Source organism: Desmodus rotundus, chromosome 6 (assembly GCF_022682495.2).
Source record: "Desmodus rotundus isolate HL8 chromosome 6, HLdesRot8A.1, whole genome shotgun sequence".
Classification (NCBI taxonomy): domain Eukaryota; kingdom Metazoa; phylum Chordata; class Mammalia; order Chiroptera; family Phyllostomidae; genus Desmodus; species Desmodus rotundus.
Genome location: NC_071392.1, coordinates 31,529,295 through 31,551,317, shown reverse-complemented (window position 1 = coordinate 31,551,317; position 22,023 = coordinate 31,529,295). Strand labels below are relative to the sequence as shown.

The 22,023-nt window shown below is 35.4% G+C and overlaps 1 protein-coding gene across 5 annotated transcripts in view; it reads left to right on the top strand.

The window, feature by feature from the left end:
- AKAP9 (A-kinase anchoring protein 9) overlaps positions 1–22,023 on the top strand; it is a 177,826-nt gene that overhangs the window by 11,720 nt on the left and 144,083 nt on the right. For all 5 annotated transcript variants that reach the window (XM_024577161.3, XM_045185209.2, XM_024577162.3 and 2 more), the window contains exons 2-3: positions 10,578–10,832; positions 13,142–13,186. In XM_024577161.3, coding sequence (XP_024432929.2) covers positions 10,578–10,832; positions 13,142–13,186 — 300 coding nt within the window. The remainder of the gene's footprint in view (positions 1–10,577; positions 10,833–13,141; positions 13,187–22,023) is intronic.

Sequence of the window (22,023 nt, the reverse complement as noted above, 5' to 3'; positions counted from 1 at the left end):
CAAACTATTTTTTTCACAGTGACTTTCCATTTTACATTTCCATCAGCTCTGTGTAAGGGTTCCAGTTTCTCCATATCCTCACCAACATTTGTTGTTTTTTTGTTTTTTTATTACGGCTCTTCTAATGGGAGGTGTATTTCATTGTGATTTGTATTTGTAATTTTATAATGACTAAGCTGTTGAGCGTCTTTTCATGTATACTTGTTGGCCCTTTGTCTGTCTTTGGAGAGATGTCTATTCAGGTTCTTTGCCCATTTTTTAATTGGGTTGTTACCAAATTTTATTTATTTTTAATTATTTATTACATTTATGTTATATATATGTTTCTGTATACAGAAAAAGAGTGAGAACATGGGTGCTCAGGCAGGCATGAGAGAGGGGCAGATATGAGAGACACATATCTCCAGTTGGATTATCTTCCATCTAGGTTTTTTTAAAGCCTTTTGGGCTCTGCCCAAATCTAAACTGTTGCTTCCTTTGAATAATAGAGTTGATTAGAGCATGATGCTAAAGTTTGATTTCTGTGTGGGCCAGTGAGTCATTCCATTCCACAGCCAGCTGTTTTACAAGTGCATGCAGTTGGTCCAAGGGGCACCTGTTGGGTTTTTGGCTTAGTCCATTTTCACTGTGGGGAAAAATAGCCTAGTCCTCTTCAGTAGCAAAAAGACCTGTCATTTTCATCTGTGAACTTTGTAGGTCTATACAGATATTTCACTAGTGAAGACATTTTTTTGTTGTCATAGTGTTTCCGCTTTTACTTCTAGTGTTTTGTGGTAGTGCTCACCAACATGTAACCTAAGATACTTAATGCTTGTCTAGGTATGCTACATAAAGCTTTGGTTGATTTGCACATGTATTTAACCCTATTCAAAAACATCATTGTTTCAGAGGTAGTTTTGCCTCGGCTGTTTATTTTGTCTCTACAGATTCTTTTATACCATGAAAAATTCCTTTATCTTCTTTGTTCATAAACAGTGTAGTGTTTGTTTTCAGTTGCCATCAGAGTTATGATTTTTATTCTGTTTCTTATTAAATAAGATTTTTATGTGGTCTGAAAGTTTCTCTGTAAGTCAAACTTTTCCTTTTAAGAGATCATTTTTGAAAGCCCCTCAAATTTTTCCTTTTATAGATCAATGCTTAAAGCCCCAAAAGTTATTATTTTGACTAGTAAGAACTAAACTTACTTAAAATCCTAATCCATAAAGATTTGAATTTATAAATTGCATTGATTAAATAGGTTCTCTGGTTATAGATTACTGAAAAACTAACAGGGTATAAAGTTGATAATTTTTTTTTCTATTTCTTGATATTGAACACGCAAAATTCCTTATTAGAAAGGATCTTTCATTGTGGGCTCTGTGTTTAGGCTATATTTATTTCCTCAAGGGTCTCACTTTTATTTCAGTTAACAATGCATTATTGTTTCCCCAGGAGAGATGGGGACGGATACCAACTAAAAATATTAGTATCCGTATTTATCAAGAACCAAATGTAATGTATCAAAGTGTGTGCAGGAGATGCAGGCAATGTGATGGGCATGTGATCTCAGTTAATTACCTCAACACTTGTGGTCTGTGCACTGTGTATGTACCTGTTGATTTCTTAAGTAAAATAAATAGGTTCTCTAAGGGACAAGCTAGACGAAAATGTGTAGAACCTGCACTAACAAATACCTGCTGGGAGTTTATATATAAAAGAATGGTTTTGGGTTGAAAGTTATAGAAACTACTAGTATTTTCTATTCAGAGACAACTTAAAAGTATTAAAATGTTTTATGTAAAACCTCTTACAGTATGTGCCAGATTTTTAATGTGCATAAAGTACCTTTAAAGTGTAAACACATGTGTGAGCATTTCTACTCAGTGACTTCCCTTCAACAAGAGAACTCTTACTTTTCAACTTGAACCAGTAGCAGTTTTTACAATAGTGTTTGAGAAAAAGAGAAAATAATTTGGGATTTTTTTAGTTGAGGAAAAATTATGTTTTTTAAAATTCAAAGTATAAAATACGATAGGAGTAATTTTAATAGGTCTTGGAGTGTAAATCTTAAGACAGAAGACTGTATACATAGTCTTTTATCCTGCAGGATTTGGATTTAAATTTTTTTTTAATGTTCTAGTTTTTACTTTTATATCTCATGTACCATGATGTTTTTGAGGCTTGGGATTTTAATACTTATTCAGAAAGCATCTCAGTTGAAAAATAAATTCCTTTGAATTATTCTGTACTTATTTTCCTATATCATACATGTTTATAACTCAGTCTGTGATTTTCTTTTAGTTCAGAATTTGTCTCCTACTTAGCTTTTCTTCCCATTCTAATACCACTGCCCAATAAAATCAGGCTCACATCACCTCCCTTCTATTTGGTTTCCCTGACTCATCTTCTTTTGCCTTTCAGGTCCAGCTAATCAGCACATTCTGCTGATTTTCCAAATATTTCTTGATTTATCCCCACTCTGTTCCTACATCATTGTCTCTCACTTGGACAACGAGAAGGTTGAGAGTGGAAGAAAGAAGGATATGACTTTGATAATAGTAGCTGCCAATTTTTGAGCACTTTCTAATGCTAAGCATTATGCTAAGGGTTTTACATTTATTATCTCATTTTATCCTTATAACTATTCTAAGAGCTGTGGATACTATTGCTGTCCTTACTTTATAGCTGGGAAAACAGAGAAGTTAAGTAATTTGCACAAAGTCATAGAGGCAGAGCAATGATTCAAACCCAGTCTGCTTGACCCAAGACATTGTGTTCTTAATTTCAGCCCTGCACTAGCTGTGATAACCCGTGGTCAGTGTTCAGTAGGTGAGATTGAGAAGCCTTGGTAACTGGTGGTAAAGGGTAATAAGAGAAATGCTGTGGTCTGCATGTTTGTGTCCCCTGCCCCAAAATACATATGTGGAATCCTAACCCCCAAGGTGATGGTTAGGAGGGGGATGCATTTGGGAGGTGATTAGGTCATGAGGGCAGAGCCCTCAAAGATGGCCATCTATGAACTCGAAAGTGGTCTCTTACCAGACATCAAATCTGTGGGCACCCTAATCTTGGACTTCTCACTTTCGGAACTGTGAGAAATAAATTTCTGTCATTTATACACTACCCAGTCTGTGGTATTTTGTTCTAACATTCCAAACAGATGACTGACTACAGCTTTCTGACTTCAGCAACTGAAGGAGGATGTAGGTGCTAGTCTCTGAGACAGGGAACATCGACAAATTTGGGGGAAAAGGAGAATTTTCATGAAACAGGTCTTTGAGATAGGAAATATGGGCATATTTGGAGGGAATCAAATATTTGAGTAAAATAAAAATGAGTTTTATTTTGGATATTTTGAGTCAGGGGTTCCAATAGGATATTCTAGCGGAGTGATCCAGTATAAAATTGAATATGAGTCTGGAGCTTAGGACAGAAAGAAGCCCATGCTATGGAGAATAGTTGGGTTAAAGATGCCAGCTGACACTCTGGGAATGGGGGGTTCACTCAGGAAGAGGACTGAGTGGGATGCAGACTTGGAGTTGAATCCTGTGGAAACCCTTTTTTTAAAAGGCAAGTGGAGAAGGGAGCTGCAGAGGAGACAGACACAAACTATGTACAAAACCAGGAGATGATGATGTCTGCAGAACTAAGGGAAGACAGAGTTTCAAGTAAGGAGGAGTGGCCAGTTGTCAGAAATGAGAATTCAGATTACTGTGGGAAGGGGAATGAATGGGAATTGGGAAAAGATGCTGAATGCTACCTACTTTTTCAAAGATTTTGTTGTGAAAAGCCGTATAATTGTAGTGGTTATGAGCTTGGACTGGAACCAGACCATCTGGGATCAAATCCTGCCTTTGCCATTTATTAGCTTTGTGACTATAGGCAAGTTACCTAACCTCTCTGTACTTATTTTCTCCATCTAAAAAGTGAGGGCAGTATCAGCCTTGTGAGGATTCAGCTAATAGATACAAAGTACTTAGAACATTGTCAGACTAGAAAAAGTGTTAAAGAAGTATTAGCCATCCTCCTCCTCCTCTCCATGCTGGAGCATAAAGGATTAAGCTGTTATATATAGCAGAAAACTAGACTGGGGCAATAGCTGGGATCATATCGTAAGGAGCCATATGTGCCATTTAAAGTAACATGGATTTTATCATGAAAGTGGCAGAAAACTGTAAAGGAATGTTTATATATTTAGCGTGTTTAACCTCTGAAGAGGTTATTCTTTTCCTAAAAATGTCTCATTTAGGTAAGTATGCTGCCACCAGGTGGAAGTTTTATGTTGCTGCTGTATAGGTGAAGCAGTAAAACCATGTTGTTTTGTATTATGAAATATTGACTTGATGAAAATTGCTAAATGTAAACACCTTGATTCTAGTAGGGCTTGTTTGTTCCCCGAAAAGCTGATATTAGGTAAGTGGGGGAGAGATAATAGAGGGTTTTTGTAAAGACAGATTTCAAAGGAAGGCAAGGGTAGTATGGTTGGGCCTCATGGAAAACTGAAAATTCATTTGGAACCAAGATAAGGTTGGGCAAAGTGCCATTCTTCTCACTGTTTGTTACTAATAACTAGGAGACAGTGAAATGAAACAGGCAGGTGGCATCTGAACAGTGGTGTGTAACGACCTGCTGTGTTGGCAGTTATGCTTACGGGATGTAAAGGTGTCTGGAGAGGCTGATGCAAGAGCCCATGCAGGCCTCGGGCCAGCATGTTACTAGGGCTTCTGCCTTATTTCTGTCTCTAGGGATGAGACTTTCAGTAGATGTGCAGTTGTATTACAGCCTATTAAAAACAGTGATGTTAATGTATGGGCCCGTGATAATTTTATCAGTGAACATGCTTTATAGATCTGTTGGCAAGGAGGAGGCCCCGAAGATCCTTTAAAGAGGAAAACAATCACCCATAGTCTCATAACCTACCAGCAATCACTGTTAACAGTTTATTGATTCTTTGTTTCTGTGTATAAGTATATTTTTAAACTTGAATCATACTCTTATTTGTAGTTTTGGCCTCTTTTTTCTTTGACTTTATGTTGAGAGCATTTTCTCACATTAAAATTTTTTTTGAGAGCATTATTTTTGATAGCTACATTGTAATTGTATACAGTGTAATATTTTACATTGTATAGTTGTATGGTAGTATAACAATGGACCTGATATATCACCTTATTTTTTTTAAAGAAACTATGCAGATATTCCGAAGTGCTGAGGAATAATACCTAAAATTATTGCTTAGTGGTGTGTCTTTTCTGTAAAAATAAAGATTTTTTTAATTATGTGCAGGCACTGTTCTAGATTTAGAGTATTATATAGTCTTTGATTTTAATTAAAAACCCCTGCCCTCATGGAATTTACCTTCCAGTTATTTGTTCTGAAATTATTTGACTTTATATAATCACTAATATGAGCCTAAAAGTATTTTGATAATTTTATGTACTTAGAAGTGATTTGTTTTCAATATATAATGTAATCTTTCTACTTTCTATTCTGTATCTTTTTTTAAATTTGGGATCATTTAGTCATAGACACTGTTTATTCAATTGTTTTTTCAAGCAAGCTTTTTTTTTAATGTAGAATTCTCATTTTTCTTTTTTATAACTAAGTGAAGTAGGGACAGGAGAATAGAAAGGGGACAATTGAAAAATTTTCTCCAAAAAGGCCCTTAAATTTGGAAAAAATCTTGAAAGATCCTTGAATCTCCCTCTTCATTGTACAGTTGAAGAAACAGTCCTATGGAGGTTAAGTGGCCTGTCCTTTGTCACACAGCTAGCTTATTAGATAGAGTCTCTATAGACCCAGCAGTCCAGTACTCCGTTATATGTAATCCATATTCTTTTTGAAGCATTTTCATTCAACATATATTTGTGCCTATGTGCCAGACAATGAATTATGTTAAAATATGTAAAATTCAGATGATTCCTGAGTCTGTAGAACCTGTTTTCTGAGACATAATTTCCCAAAACTTTTGAGAAAAAAAATCTGCATTCAATGAGATTATAGGATGTAAATAGGATGAGTGGCTCAGTAATGTGAAGCCATATCTGATTTTCTCCATCTGTTTGGCACTGTTATTTTCCAACACTTTGTATCTCTGAGATGTTGTTGGAAAATATGCTTCACAGCACAAAAAGTTGCTTTTGTCTTTGCTTTCAGTTGCCCTACTTCACTCTACATAAAATACAAATTATCTTTGGGTCAACTGTTGTAATCTTTTTGTTTCCGTAGTTAGGCCCCTGGAGCTTTACTGTAATAGTTTGCAGAGCATTCTTGTGCAACATTCATTAAGGAATATTAAAAAGGTTTAAAGGCAGCACTGACAAGTACAAATAATCACCATAATTAGAAATAATTAGGATCTTAAATTTTCTGTAGCAGAAACATGGTAAGTAGCTCTACTTTTAGCAATTTTGAAAACTGGAGAGAACAGGTAATATTTTCAAAATACCTTATAATATTTTCTTTTGGGGGTGTGTGTTATGTGTGTTTTCCCCCAGTCTTGTCAAAAAAGTATTTGTTTGTGCCTTTAAACTTAGTGTTCTAGGATTTGAAGAATGATGACAAGTGAACAAAAAGAGAGCTGAGAATGCACGACATGCAAATTGGTATATTGGAAAGAATAATGGATTTGGAGTCAGATGTTCTTGTTCTATTCTATTTTGCCACTTACTAATTATTATTTTCTCAATACTTCCTGACCTCTCCCCACGTTCCCATCCAAATTAAGTCTTTCTGTTGAATGCTTTCTTTACTACCTATACTCTTTTCTTCAGAGCACTTTTATCTCTTGAAGCGATATATTTCTGTATTTATCTGTGTTTGTTTAGTTTGCTCTTCCTACCTGAATGACAGTTCATAGAAGTAGAGTTTGTATCTGATTCATCACTACTCGCCCTGCTCTTAGCACTAGCTGGACACATGATAGGTAACTGTCAATAAATATTTGCTAAATAAATGAATTACTTACTACCTGTCATATGCCAAGTTGTCTCCTTCACATATACAAAACTCTACAACCACACCGCTCACACAAAGCCTGTTTTGAGAATACTAGGACGAGGGATTCCCATTCTACCTTGTTAGAGATGTATTGAGTTTATGAAACTGTACACTAACTTTTATCTTACTTGTTTCTCACAACTCAGGGAAGTAATAAGCTGGCCTAGACTAAAACATCCCACCATTAGGACCATATATTTTAGCTCATGTCTAGCACAGTGCCTGGCACGTAGTAAACACTCAAGTAAGAAACACAACATACTTCAATTTGCAGGGTTTTTTTAAGTGACATTATAAAAACTTGGCATGTTCTATACAGCATTTTAAAAAGTCCTTGGTTTACTAAGAATGATCATTTATAAAGTTATAAATATTGAGTTTAATAAATTACCAGGCATTTTTATTAGTTGTTTATTCACGTTCTAGTCAGGGTAAGATACTTTCTTGCTTGAGCTCTGAATCAGTTTTCAAACACAAGTGTATGAGGACATATCTTTCTAGTAAATCTCAACTATTTCTGTGCCTACATATGTTAACATTTTTATAATTGGCTTTGAAATGACAAACACAGATGGCTATAGTATGAATTTTCAGCATGTTTTGGACTAAATGTTTTCCCAATGATTTAAAGTGTATCATTTCAGTATCAAGTGAGTAGCTGATTGAGTATCATTTCTGATATTTGCTTTTCTGTTAGTTTACCATTTTTAGATTTATAATAAAAATAGTTTAGATAGCTATAAGAAATTAGATTTATGATACAATCTCACATCCTCTCCTGTATAAAACAGAATTCTTACTATAAAGCTATTGTGGGCATTATTTTTGAGAATTTAATTTTGTCTTATTTTGGGGGGGTTGTGGGGTACTGAAAGATTATGGTGAGAGGGATTATTTTATATTTTAATTCATGTAATTGGTCATTTTAATTCTGAGACTGTGGGACTTTTTTATGTATTAGAATTAGATATGCCTATATCATCTTAATTCTCAGGTTCTGTGGAACAGTACTTAAAAATGATTACTTAGTGGTAACTTTAGAAGATAAATTATTTATTTTTCACTCAACACATATTCATCAAATATGGTTCTAGCCTTTGAAAATATTGCAGTGAACAAAACTTCTTATCCTCATGGACTTTACCTTCTGGTTAATTGTTCTGAAAAACAATTTACTTCATATAATCAGTAACAGGTCTAAAACAATGTCTTGGTAATTTTATGCCCTTACAGGTAATTCATTCTGAACACTAATGGAACCATTCTACTTTTTATTCCATATCTATGATTAACTTTTTCACTTGGGTTTATTTAGTAATGGATTCTTTTGTCTCAGATAGTATTTTTTTAATTAAACTTTTTTTTAATGCAGCTTTAGTTTTCTCCTTTGTTATGTGTTTGTATATATAAGTAAATATTAAATAGAAATTATATATTTAACCTAACAGAGTTGAGATTTTGAACAGAATCTTCGTTTTTGTCCTGATATCCTCTATCTGAATATATTTTCTAACAGAGACAACTTAGGCTTTTAAGAAGCTTTTGAAGTTGAGCTTAAATATCAAGAATGCCATTATTAATATTTTCCTTGGTTTTGCATTCCCTCTGAGGGGTCTTTTAAAAAACATGTGCCTAGGCTCTCAATTCTATTTACAGATAATACGTAATGGTGTTTCAGTTGGTTTATTTTTAAGAATGAATCTGCTATCCTCAAAGTAGTTTAAATGCATTCCAGCAGCTTAATAATGTACAAATAGAGGCAACTGGTGTTGCATCTGTTCCTTAGGCAGACATGAGGTAGAGTAACTAGCGAATTGTTAAATGGCTGGGGAAAAAATTTAAATGTAATATATTTTTATATTCTCCAAGGTCAGTAATTAGATAGTTCTGATTTATGAAGTAGACTTTCTTAATAAATATCACTATATACTTTTCTCCTTCTAAGCCTACAAAATGAGTATAAATTATGCTGTGTGTTATTCTGTAGGTTCTGGTGTTTGCCACATATTTTGATAGTTAATGATATTAACATCATTATTAGATGGCTTTACTTCCTTGTAAGAAATTTAATGGCCACTTTGTAATTGGTCTGATAAGTAGTTATATAATTCATGTACTGGTAGCATATTTCCTCTTTTTTAAGGCACAAGGGGCTTACACCTGTTCTTACGCTTTTGTTTCTCTTCTCGAGAATGACCAAGAGCTCAAACTAAATTTAGGAACTCAAGGTTAATAGTTGCTTCATATAAAATTTAGAAAATTTATTACATATCAAAGGAAATTTCAAATGAGCATGAAATAAAGTACTTGTAATCTCAAATCCAGAGATATACCAAAGTTATTATGGTTATATTCTTCCAGAATTTACCTATGCCCATGTATGTTATGGTATTAAAATTCAAGCTGGTTAGAATGAATTGATGGAGACTGTGAGTCTGAATCCTGTCTTTGTTAAAAGAGATGCACATAATTTTTCTTCTATTAAGAAAAATAATACTTTGCAATATTATTTTATAACTACTGCATCATAAACATCTTTATTATTAATAATACTTTGCCATTAGTATTATTTTAATTGAGTTAAACCAGTGACCCAAAGTATGTAATACATACTTCTGATATGGTGGTGACAGGTATTTCAGGTGATACCCTAACCCAGTATTAAGTAATACTGGATAGTATTGTAAGGAAATTACTACCTTTCTATATGTTTTTTTGAAGTTCGTCTGCTAATGACAAAGCAAAAGTCTCTGTGATGCCCATATACTCTTTACAACCTTCTCATACTTGCCTGTTTCTTTCATAGCCTTCAGCACTACTACCTAAAATTTTAATAATGTAGTTTATTTTTCATTGTATTTATTCCTGTTTATTACTTTGCTAAAGAAATCACAAGTGATGCTGGCTATTAATATATATCATGGGTAGAAATTGTTCTTTTAAAATAAATAAGAAAAGCACAGAAGTTAAAGCATGTTAAGTAAATGATAAATAGAATTGGCACTAGGACATGGCAAACATTCCCATGATTAAGGGATTAGAAGCACTGTTGTTTGATGAGGAAAAATAATAAAATTATTTCTAATTTCCTCATTATAAAGAAGGCTGCAGTGATCATTTATGTAGATAAATCTTTTTTTTTGCATGGACCAATTTCATTTATTATAAATTAGTAGAAGTCCCAGGAATTCCAAAAAGCAAATTTATTTAGAGCTTTTATATTTTTATATAATCTCACATCCAGAGTTTACACTCTCAACAAACAGTGAATGAGAGCTCCTGTTTTTCCTTATTCTATGCAATTCTAGGCTAATTTTTTTCTTTAGACATGATGTTTTTTGTTCTTTTCAGTATTTAAAAAGCATTCATTCAGAAATACTTAATTTCTTTGAAATTCGTTATTCATGTATTAAGACTAACAGTTGTCCTTTATTTTGTCATCATTTTAATAATGGTTTAAAGAAAGAGACTCCAAAGCTGTTTTTTCTTAGTGGTGATAAAGAAAAATTCTCTTTGACAGTAATGGCAATCTCTCTCTCTCTCTCTCTCTCTCTCTCTCTCTCTCTCTCTCTCTCTCTCTCTCTCTCTCTCTCTCTCTGCAGCTTGCCCAGTTTCGACAAAGGAAAGCTCAATGTGATGGGCAGAATCCCTCTAAGAAGAAAAAAAAGAAGAATACTTCAAGCAGTAAACATGACGTATCAGCATACCATTCTTTGAATATTGAGCAATCACACGGTGATGATATGTATATGAATAGTTCTCAGGGAGTAGGATCAGTCGTGACTCCTGAATCTGCAATAATGAGAACTCTACAGAGTGGAGAAATAATCAAACATGACCAGGTCTTCTCTGTTGAAGTAAGTATTCATCCAAATTTTCAAACATTAAAATTGTAAGTGAAAGTTTTATAAGACAACATTCATTAGCACTCTGTGCAGATGTGTATGAGCTTGATTCAATAAACATTTACTGAGCAACTGTAATACGCCAAGGATACAGATGTAAATAAAACAGTTTCTGTTCATTGGGAAAGTCAGTCTGGGGTGGGCGGTAGATGTAAGATAGACCATGCACCTTGATTAAAGCTGTGATAGCAACAGTATGCAACCACGGGTGTCCACCTGTGGCCCACGGGCCACATGCAGCCTAGGATGGCTATGAATGTGCCTGGCACAAAATCGTAAATTTACTTAAAACATTATGAGATTTTTTTGAGATTACATTCTCAATGTATTTAATTTGTGGCCCAAGACAACTCTTCTTCCAGTGTGGCACAGAGATACCAAAAGGTTGGACACCCTTGCATGGTACCCTGGAGTATCATGATTTGGGAGAATGCTCAGATCATCCTTGTGTGGTTATTTAGCTAGAGGCAAAGAAGTAGGGGACACAATCTCTGTGCCAAAGAGATTGCATTTGCAAAGACTTAACACAGTGATGTGATTTGGAAGCTGTAAGTAGTTTAGTGTTAAATGGATCAAAAAGTGATGAGGGTGGACTGGTGTTAATGGCGAAGGGCAGGAGATTGCACCTGGCCCACAGAAGGTTCTCAAAAATACTCATTTTCTCCCTCTACTTGGTGAATGTAATTTTCCAGTATATAGAGATGAGGGAGAAGTTATTTGGAAGGTGGATGGGATGGAGGAACCACCAACTAAGACCAGGAGTAGAGAATGATGGAATGCTTAGGAGGAACAGTGTTAGACAAGACAGATTATTGTAACTTGGATTGTGCCTTGGTATATTTATGTGGAAACAAAAAGCTTTAGACATATGGGGATTTGAGCTTTATTCAAAAGGTCAGGAGTGTCAGAGATTTGTTATTCATCATAAGAATGTATCTTTCTTTGAGTTTTTCCTACTTAGAGTTTATTGAGCATCTTCGGTGTGTAGATTAATGTTTTTATTAATTTGGAAAGTTTTCAGCCATCATGTTTTCAGATATTTTTTCTGCCCCTTTCTCTCCTCTCTTTCTTGGGTCTTCCATTGTGCATATTTTGTATTTTTGATATTGTTACAGAGATTTCTGATGCTCTGTTCATTTTCTTCTTTTTTTTCCTTTCTTTTCCTCAGACTGGATAATTTCAATTGAACTATTTTGTAGTTTGCTGATTCTTTATTCTTCATCCTTAGATGTGCTATTAAGTTTTTCTAGTGAATTTTTCATTTGTTATTTTAAACACCATAATTTCTTTGTGGGTCTCTTAAACATTCTATCTCTTCATTGATAATTTCTATTTGGTGGAACATATTTTTATAATTTAGCTCTTCAGACACTTATTTGACTGTATTTAAAATAGCTAGTTTAAAGCCTTTTGTTTATTTAAGTCCAATATCTGTGTTTCCTTAGGGACATTTTTTCCTGACTGGTATTCTTCTTTTGAATGGGCCATATTTTCTTTTTTATTTGTATATCTGGAAATTTTCTGTTGAAATCTGGACCTTTCAAATAATATAATAGCACAGTTTTGGTGCTTGATTTTGTTGAATGAAGAGGTGAAATACCTGGGTCTTTTTTCTCACTTGTAAAATGAGATTCTTACATGAAAGGAAGTAGAGTGAAAGCAGTGAAAATTTAGGTTACTTCCTCGACTCCTCTAGCGAGCATGGTACTTCTTAGTGGAGGGCAGCTTGGGAAAGCCACCCGCCTTCATACCCAAAAATCCCAGGGATGTAAGGGTGACATGAGAATGTCTTTAAAAGTGCTTTGTAGGCTGCAAAGGTGTTAATGACAGCAAAGCTTCTACTTTTTTCTTTAAGTTGTTACTACTTTTCTAGCATCAAGATTAGATGATTCTTCCTTTGGAAGAAATTGAACTTTTTTACTAACATATTAGGACTTTTTATTTAAAAGAAACACAAGAATTAATGGGATGATATCTAAATTGGTGCTTTTGTCTAACAAATGATTCTTAGTAATGTAAGACCTTGTATGAAAATACCTCTTGATACTTTTATATATAGAAAAATGCCTAGTGTTAAATTTTACATGTGTTATTTAGCAATTATTAATCAGTGAAAATTTAAAGATCTAAATAATTTTTACAGTTTTTTAGTGATACTTTTATGGGAGTTTTTATCATAATACCAATAGTAATAGGTTAATAAAACATGGTATTTAGATGGGGAAAGGCTTTAATGTAATTGGTTTTTACTTTTGTTTTAGCCGGAAAGTGAAATTTCAACCACAGCCGATGATTATAGTTCTGAGGTAAGAATAAATAATATATGATTGACATTTTGTATTTTTCTTAAAATTGTTAATTAGTACTTTGCTTTTTGTAGTTCACATGGTTCTGTATTTTTTATAAATACAACAAACTATAACTTAACGTGATATAATATAAATGATCTGGAAAACCTGAAGGTATTTTTCTGATACATCTTTTTTTCAGGCTATTAACAAAGGTCTTATACATCTGTATGAATAGCTTGATCCTTAATTAGATAAAAGCCTTTTTTTTTTTTTTAGTTTCACAGAGTGTTTGATACTGGTTGTCTAGGATTTATGATTATTATAAAGTATCCATATTTAACACAGTAAACATTTTATAATATAGGCTATTTTATTTTGAGAAGTGCTTTTTACAGATGCTTGAATTCTAGTTAATTATATAAATTTATTGAAATCAATGTTGCAATAGTGATTTTTAATTTAGGCAATAAAAGCCAATATAGGCATTGGCCACTTTAGCAAATACTTTCTTTATGCGCTAGTAATAAATGTCATTTTATTAACTTTTTCTTATTCTTTTAGATATGATTGTTATTTCTTTGGCCCATGTGTTATTTCTTTGGTCCATTTGAGGACATGGAAAAATATTCCTTATTCTGAGTGGTTCAGTAACTCAGTATATTCCATAAGTTTTGATTTATTACAGGTTTCTAAAATTTAAAAAATAACTTTATGTTCTTAAATGAACATATTACTGTGTTGTATTGTCAATGGAAGGGGAAACTTTGACGATTTAAAAATATGTGTTTATAGTGACCAGAGGAGAGGAGGGAGGGGGATAATGGTGGAAAGAAGGGGAAGGGACTAGTCAAAGAACGTCAGTGTGTGAGTGACCTGTGAACATGGACAATGGTGTGGAGATGAACTGTGGGAGCCGGGGTCGGGGGGAGTGTGGAGTGAGGCAAAGGGGGAAAAATTGGGACAATTGTAATAGAATAATAATAAAAACCCTAAAAAACCGAAAATATCATGTGTTTAAAAGCTGGAAATATAGTTAATTAGTAATCTTGTCAGGAAAATAATTAACCAGGGTTAAATAAATAAATTGGTGCCCTATTCAGGCTATATAAAGTTGCCTCTACGTAAAGTATCTCAATTTAAAATCAAAGCTCTCAACTCAAAAATTCTGCTCTTATGACTTTAAATTTGGAACTTATATATGAAAACACTACTTTTCTCTTTCTATAGTGCCTTAATTCTTATAGCTTGTCTTTACTGATTGGAAGTTTCATATGGCTTGGTGCTTGAACTGCCTGTGTCTTTCCGGCATCCCAGAACTCCACAAAGTACAGTTTTTTCTTTACACAAAGTGAATTTTTAAAAATGTTTAAAAATATTTTATTTATTTATTTGTAGAGAGAGAGGAAGGGAGGGAGAACGAGAGGGAGAGAAACTCCAGTGTGTGAGAGAAATACCTGGGAGAGAAACTCCAGTGTGTGAGAGAAATACCTATCGGTCAGTTAGTTGCCTTTCACAAGCACCCCCAGCTGTGGACCTGGCCACAACCCAGGCATGTGCCCTGACCAGGAATCGAACTGGCTGGCCGGCCTCCCTTTGTTTTGCAGTGTGATGCCTACTCGATGAGCCACACCATTTAGGACCCAAAACGAAATTTTTTATAAGCCATGTCTATAGGTCAGACTATCTCTCATATATGCCTGTGAAATTTGGTTAAAATTTCTATAGCCATATTTTCACTTTGAAAAAAAAATTTAATTTTATTAATATTAATTTAAAAGCTAAAGACATAAAAAGATTGTGATTTTAAAGTTCTCATTAGGAAAATGCAAAGTAATAATATTGGAAATTCTTGTTACAGTAAGACACATTTTACTAGATTTTTTTAAATTAAAAAACTGGTGGGAATTAGGAGGTCCAGAAGAATGTATTAAAACTGTTTAACTGTGATACCTGCTAAATATGATGTGTTTCAAAGTAAGGCACAAATAGCATTTGTTTGTTTGTTTGTTTATTTATTGAGTCTATTAGGGTGACATTGGTTAACAAAATTATACAGATTTCAAGTGTACAACTCATCAAAACATCATGTCCATACTGCTTTGTGTGCCCATTACCAAAGTAAAGTTTCTTTCTGTCCTCCTTTATCCCTCCTTTGCCCTCTTTTACCTTCCCCCCACTTTCCCTCTGGCTGTTACCATAGTGTTATTTGTGTCTAGTGTTTTATATGTGTGTATATATCTATTTTTTGTTTAATCCCTTCTTTTTTTTACCCCTTCCCTCTGACAGCTATCAATGTTTTCCATGTAACTACACCTCTATTTCTCTTTTGTTCGTCAGTTAGTTTTGTTCATTAGATTCCACATGTAAGTGAGATCATATGGTGTTTCTCTTTCTCTAACTGGCTGATTCACTTAGCATAATAATCTCCAGGTCCATCCATGCTGTCATAAAAGGTAAGGTTTCCTTTTCTTTTTTTTTTTTTTTACAGCCGAGTAGTAGTAATTTCTACTACTACTCGGTGGTAGTAGTAGTCCATAGTTTCAATGTACCACAGCTTTAATACCCACTTATCTACTGATGGGCACTTGGGCTGTTTCCTGATCGTGGCTATTATAAGTAACACTGCTGTGAACATACGGGTGTATATATTTTTTAGACTTGGTGTTTCAGGGTTCTTAGAATATATTCTCAGAAGTGGGATTGCAGGTTCAAAAGGCAGTTCCATTTTTAGTTTTTGAGGAAACTCCGTACTGTTTTACACAGTGTCTGTGTCAATCTGCATTCCCACGAACAGGGCAAAAGGGTTCCCTTTTTTTCTGCATCTTCACCAGAACTTGTTGGTTTTTGATTTATTGATGGTAGTCGTTCTAGCAGGTGTGAGGTGGTATCTCATTGTGGTTTTAATTTGCATCTCTCTGATGATTAGTGATAAGCGTTTTTTCATGTCTTGGTCATCTGTATGTCCTCTTTGGAGAAGTGTCTATTGAGAGCCTTTGCCCATTTTTTGACTGGATTGTTTTCTACGTGTTGAATTGTATGTATTTTATGTATTTTGGAAATTAACTCCTTATCAGATGTATCACTGGTGAATATGTTCTTCCATTCAGTGGGTTGCCTTTTCATTTTGTCTATAGTTTCTTCTGCTATGCAGAAACTTTTTAGTTTGATGTAGTCCCATTTGTTTATTATTCCCTTTGTTTCCCTTGCCCAAGGAGGTATAAGAGCAAAAACATTGCTATAAGAAATGTCTGAGATTTGACTGCCTATGTTTTCTAGGACTTTTATGGTTTTGCAATTTACATTGAAGTCTTTAATCCATTTTGAGTTTATTCTTGTGTGTGGTGTAACTTGGTGGTGTAGTTCTTTTTTTTTTTTTTTGCATGTATCTTTCCAATTTTCCCAACACCATTTATTGAAGAGAATGTCTTTACTCCATTGCATGTTTTTGCCACCTTTGTCAAGTATTAATTGACCATGAAAGTGTGGTTTTATTTCTGGGCTCTCTATTCTGTTCCATTGATCTGAATGCCTGTTCTTAATACCAGTAACATACTGTTTTGATTACTGTGGCCTAGTTATATAGTTTGATATTAAGTATTGTGAACCTCCAACTTTGTTCTCCTTTCTCAAAATTGCTGTGGCTATTTGGGATCTTTTGTGGTTCCACATGAATTTTTGGAATATTTGTTCTGTATCTACTCATTTGCTAATATTTTGTTGAGGATTTTATCATCTTGGGTTCATCAGGGATAGGTGGCCTAGAATGTTCTTTCTTTGTAGTGTCTTTATCTAGTTTTGGAATTAGGATAATGCTGGCTGCATAAATGAGATTGGAAGTCTTCCCTCTTCCTGAATTTTTGTGAATAGTTTAAGAAGGACAGGTGTTAGTTATTTGAATGTTTGGTGAAATTTGCCTGTGACGCCATCTAGTCCAGGGCTTTAGGCTTTACTTGGGAGTTTTTTGATTACTGCTTCTATTTCATTAGTTGTAACTGGCCTACTCAGATTTTCTGATTCTTCCTGGCTCAGTTTTAGAAGATTGAATGTTTCTAGATTCAGTGAAAAGTTTCATTTCACCCAGGTTGTCCGATATTTTGGCATATAGTTATTTACAATATTTTCTTACAATCCTTTGTGTTTATATGGTGTCAGTTGTTACTTCTCTTCTTTCATTTCTGATTTTATTTTTTGGATCCTCTCTCTTTTTCTCTTGATGATTTTGATTAAAGGTTTGTCAATCTCGTTTATTTCTTTGAAGAACCAGCTCTTGGTTTCATTGACGTTTTATTTTGTTTTATTTTGTTTCGTCTCCATTTCATTTATTTCCATTCTAGTCTTCATTATTTCCTTTCTTGTACTTACTTGGGGCTTTCCTTGTTGTTTTTCTGGTTCTTTTGGTGAAGGTTAGATTGTTTATTTCAGATTCTTCTTCTTGAGGTAGGCTTGTAAGGTTATAGACTTCCCTCTCGCGACTGCTTTTCACTTTGTTTCATAGATTTTGAGATGCTGTGTCTTCATTTTTGTTTGTCTTGCTTGATCTCATGGTTAACCCATTCGTTGTTGAATAACATGTTATTTAGCTTCCATGTGTTTGAGTATTTCTGAGTTTTTAAATTATAATTGATTTCTAGTTTCATACCATTGTGTTTGGAAAAGATGCTTGATATGATTTTAGTCTTCTTGAAAATATTAAGGCTGGTCTTGTGTTACAGCATGTGGTCTGTTTTAGAGAATTTTCCATGTGCACTTGAAAAGAATTTATATTCTGCTACTTTGGGGTGAAATGTTCTGTTCCCTTGGTGACTTTTTGTGTGTAAGATCTATCCATTGAGGTCAGTGGGGTGTTAAAATCCCCATTTATGATTGTATTGCTATCCATCTCTCCTTTAGATTTGTTTAGATATATGTGTTGAGTGCATATATGTTTCCAAGGGTTATATCATTTTGTTAGATTGATCCCTTTAGTATTATGTAATGTCCCTCTTTGCCTTGTTATAGCCTTTGTTTTGAAGTCTGTTTTGTCTGAAATAAGTATTACTACCCTAGCTTGTGTTTGTTTGTTTGTTTCCACTTACATGGAATATTTATTTTTCATCCCTTCACTTTCAGTCTGTGTGCATGTTTTGTTCTGGGGTGGGTCCTTTGTAGACAGCTTATATATGGGTCATGTTTTCTTATCCACTCAGTTACCCAATGTGTCTTTTGATTGTAGCATTTAATCTGTTCACATTTAAAGTTATTATTGACAGTTACTTATATACTGCCTTTTTATTCTTTACACTTATGTTCCTCTGTATATATTTCTTTTATTCTTCTTAAAGCAGGCCCTTTAATATTTCTTACAATTCTGGTTTGGTGGCGATGAACTCCTTTTTTCTTTTTTCTTTTGCCTTGGAAGTTCTTTATTTCATCTTCGATTTTAAATGAAAGCCGTGCTGGATAAAGTAGTGTTGGTTGTAGGTCCTTGCTTTTCAGCACTTCGAATATTTCATGCCAGTTCCTTTTGGCCTGAAGTGTTCCTGTTGAGAAATTAGTTGACAGCCTTATGAGAGCTCCCTTGTCAGTAACTGTCTTTCTCTTGCTGCTTTGAAGATTCTCTTTTTGTCTTTAACCTTTGCCGTTTTAATTATGATGTGTCTTAGTGTGGGCTTCTGTGGGTTCATCTTGATAGGGACTCTGTGCTTCCTGAACTTGTGTGACTTTTTTATTAGGTTAGGGAAGTTTTTAGCCATTATTTCTTCAAACAGGTTTTCAATCCCTTGCTCATTCTCTTCCTTTTCTGGTGCTCAATGATGTGGATGTTGTTGCACTTGATGTTGTCCCAGAGTTCTCTTCAGCTTTCCTCATTTTTTTTGTTCTGCTTACTGTTCTGTTGTCCTCTGTATAGCTGATTTGATCCTCTGCTTCATCTAACCTACTTTGGTTTTTTATAGTGTATTCTTTATATTGTAGTCTTCATTTCTGACTGGTCCTTTTTAATGGTTTCTGTTTCCTTTGTAGTAATGCCTCCTATCTCCTAAAGTTCTCACTGAGATCATCTGTTCTTCCCCTCAGGTCCTGAAGCATCCTTATAACTATTATATTAAAGTCTTCACCTGGTATCTTGGTTGCTTCCAATTCATTTAATCCTTTTTCTGGGGATTTCTCTTGTTCTTTCGGTTGGGGCATATTTCTTTTTTTACCCACTTTGTCTTCCTTCTTGTGTTTGTCTCGTTATATTACATAGATCTGGTATGGCTCCTAAGCTTGTTATGAGGACTTTCTAATATAGATGCTTTGTTGGTCTCAGTGGTGGTGGCTTCTAGACCACCTGAGCTAGGTACTGCAGAAATGTTTCTTGCGTGGGTTATGTGCCCCGTGCTGTTGTAGTTGAGTCTTGAGTGCTGTTGGCCCGTTCATGGGTTGGGCTAACCCTTAGCTTGGCTGACTATAAGGACAGACCTTGTTCACTGTATGAGTCACTATTCACGGACTTCCCCTTGAAGTGACATTGTCCTGGTGCCTGCTGGAGTTCCCCTTTGTGCCATTTGTGTGGCTAATTGGGTCCAGCTCTGGTAAGATTTGAAGCCCACCACTTATTGTATTGGTTCTGGTCTCACTTGGCCAGGGTTCTGGTGTAGGTTGGTGTTAGTCGTTGTTTATTACCGGCTTTGGGCTCTCTGTCAGAAAATACCCACTATTCAATGATTGTGGCTGTGTTGACTGGGTCTTGGTGTGCATGGGAAGGGCCAAGCTATGTAGAGGGGTCGGTTTCCTGCAGCTCTGAGCTGGGTGCTGATCAGTAAAAGGTCCAAGGCTCTCTGAGGTCAATGGCTACCTGTCAGCTACATAGCTACCCCCTGAGGTTGCCTGGACTTCCTCTAGAGCCTTTTGAAGAAAGACTGTAGAGTGGGCTCAAGTTGGCCATGCTCCCGTGCCCCTTCCACACAGTGAAAGTTCTATAGGGTGGGGCAACCGGGTGGCAGGGATGAGGCTAATGGATCCCCTCCTTGGGCGTGGCATGATCAGACACTCACTGGGGAGTATGTGGCCCCTGCTCCAGAACCATATCATTCAGTCTGAGCTATAGTATCCAACTCCAGCTCTCCCAGGAGGAGTGCACCACCAGTTCAGGTTGGATGCAATCTGCTGTCCCCACTGCAGGAACAAGCTCAGCAGGGCAGAGCCTTTAGGACTTGGGAAAACAGATTAAGACAGCCTTAGGATGGCACTGGCTGAGCCTGTGGGAGAGGAGCAAGTGCTATCCTCCCTCTCAGCTCTGTATCTGTGCCCCTTGAGCCCTGGATTGGAGCCTCTTAGGGAGACGTGTTTTGAAGGTCCCAGCTCTATTCCCTGACTCCTCTGGAACTGATCTCAGTAGGGAAAGGCCAGTGGGACTCAGGAAGATAGAACAAAACTGTCTCTCGTTGGGAGTGGTGCTGGCTGAGTTTGCAGATGTGAGCGCAGACTGGCCCGCATTCCAAAGCCTCACAGTTCAACGTCTGTCTGAGTGTGTACCTGTAGTTTGTCCAGAGAAAGGACTCACCAAAGGTCTCTGTTGGTTGCAGCCAACAGTCCTTTCTGCAGGTCTTCTCTGTATGACTCCCATATGCCAAGTTGTCTTCCCTCTTCTGGAAGCCTAGGTGAGTGCCTGAAACTAAGATCCTGTGTGTTGCCCCTTTAGGAGAGAGCACCTAGAATTCTAGCAGACTCCTTCCTCATCCTGGCAGTCAGAGTCCCTACTGATTTTCATTGCCAGATGCTATGTAGGCTCCATTTCCCAGCCCTGGTGCCCTGAGTTGGGGATCCCAGCACGGGGTTGAGACCTCGTGCTCCTTAGGGGTGACTTTTGCAGCTGAGATATCCCTCCAACTTATAAGCCACTGTACGCTGCATGTGGGTGCAGGGACTAGCCCTCTTCACATCTCCGCCCTTCTTACCAGCCTGTATGTGGCTGCTTCTATCCTTGGTTATAATATTCCTCTTTAGCTGTCCTTTTTAGTAGGAAATTCAGGTTGATTGCTCTATAATTTAGCTGTAAATACAGTTTGGCAATAGGAGGACTTGAGTGTAGCTTCCACCTACTCAGCAGCCATCTTGAAAATCTACAAATAGTATTTAAATATATATTATGCCAATAAAAGTTAGAATATGTTAATCATGGTTCAACAGTAAGAAATGTATTTTACATATATGTGTGTAATTTCATATATTGGCATATACAGTTTTATGTATATAAAATACATGAAAATCATGTATATGAATAAATATATGCATATATATGCATTTCTGCATACATATGCATATATGGGCAAAGTTTTCAAACAAAAATTTCAGGAAAAGATATTTCCCTTTACTATGTGACATATCCTTCAATACTTTTTCTTTTTAATTCTGGTCACAATAACTAAGTTGATTAACTGACTTACAGTTTTTAAAAACAGTGACTTAGAAGATTACTTTGAAAAAAGATAATTGTGAGATAATTTATATCATATTTGGCCTTATTTGAATCATAACTTTTGTACTATATACAGAGTCTGGTAGAAATAATGCTTGCTTGATTGTGGTTGGTAGGGTAATAATATGGGTATAATAATTTATTGTTTTAATTTGAACATTTTAGCTAAAATGTCATATAGTGTGTTTGAATGTGATTCTATTATGTTACAGAATTACGTGCTTATGATTTTGTAATAAAAAAGGTGCATTATTTGTGCCAGACCCTGTATGTTGGGCCTGGATTCACATGGATTATACTTTGAGAAATGTACGTCTTCACTATGTACAAAAGAGTATAAAAATTTATAGTTGAAGTGTTTGATGATGTCTCTTGAAGATTGCCAGAGTGGATACTGGTTGAATCTGCGATA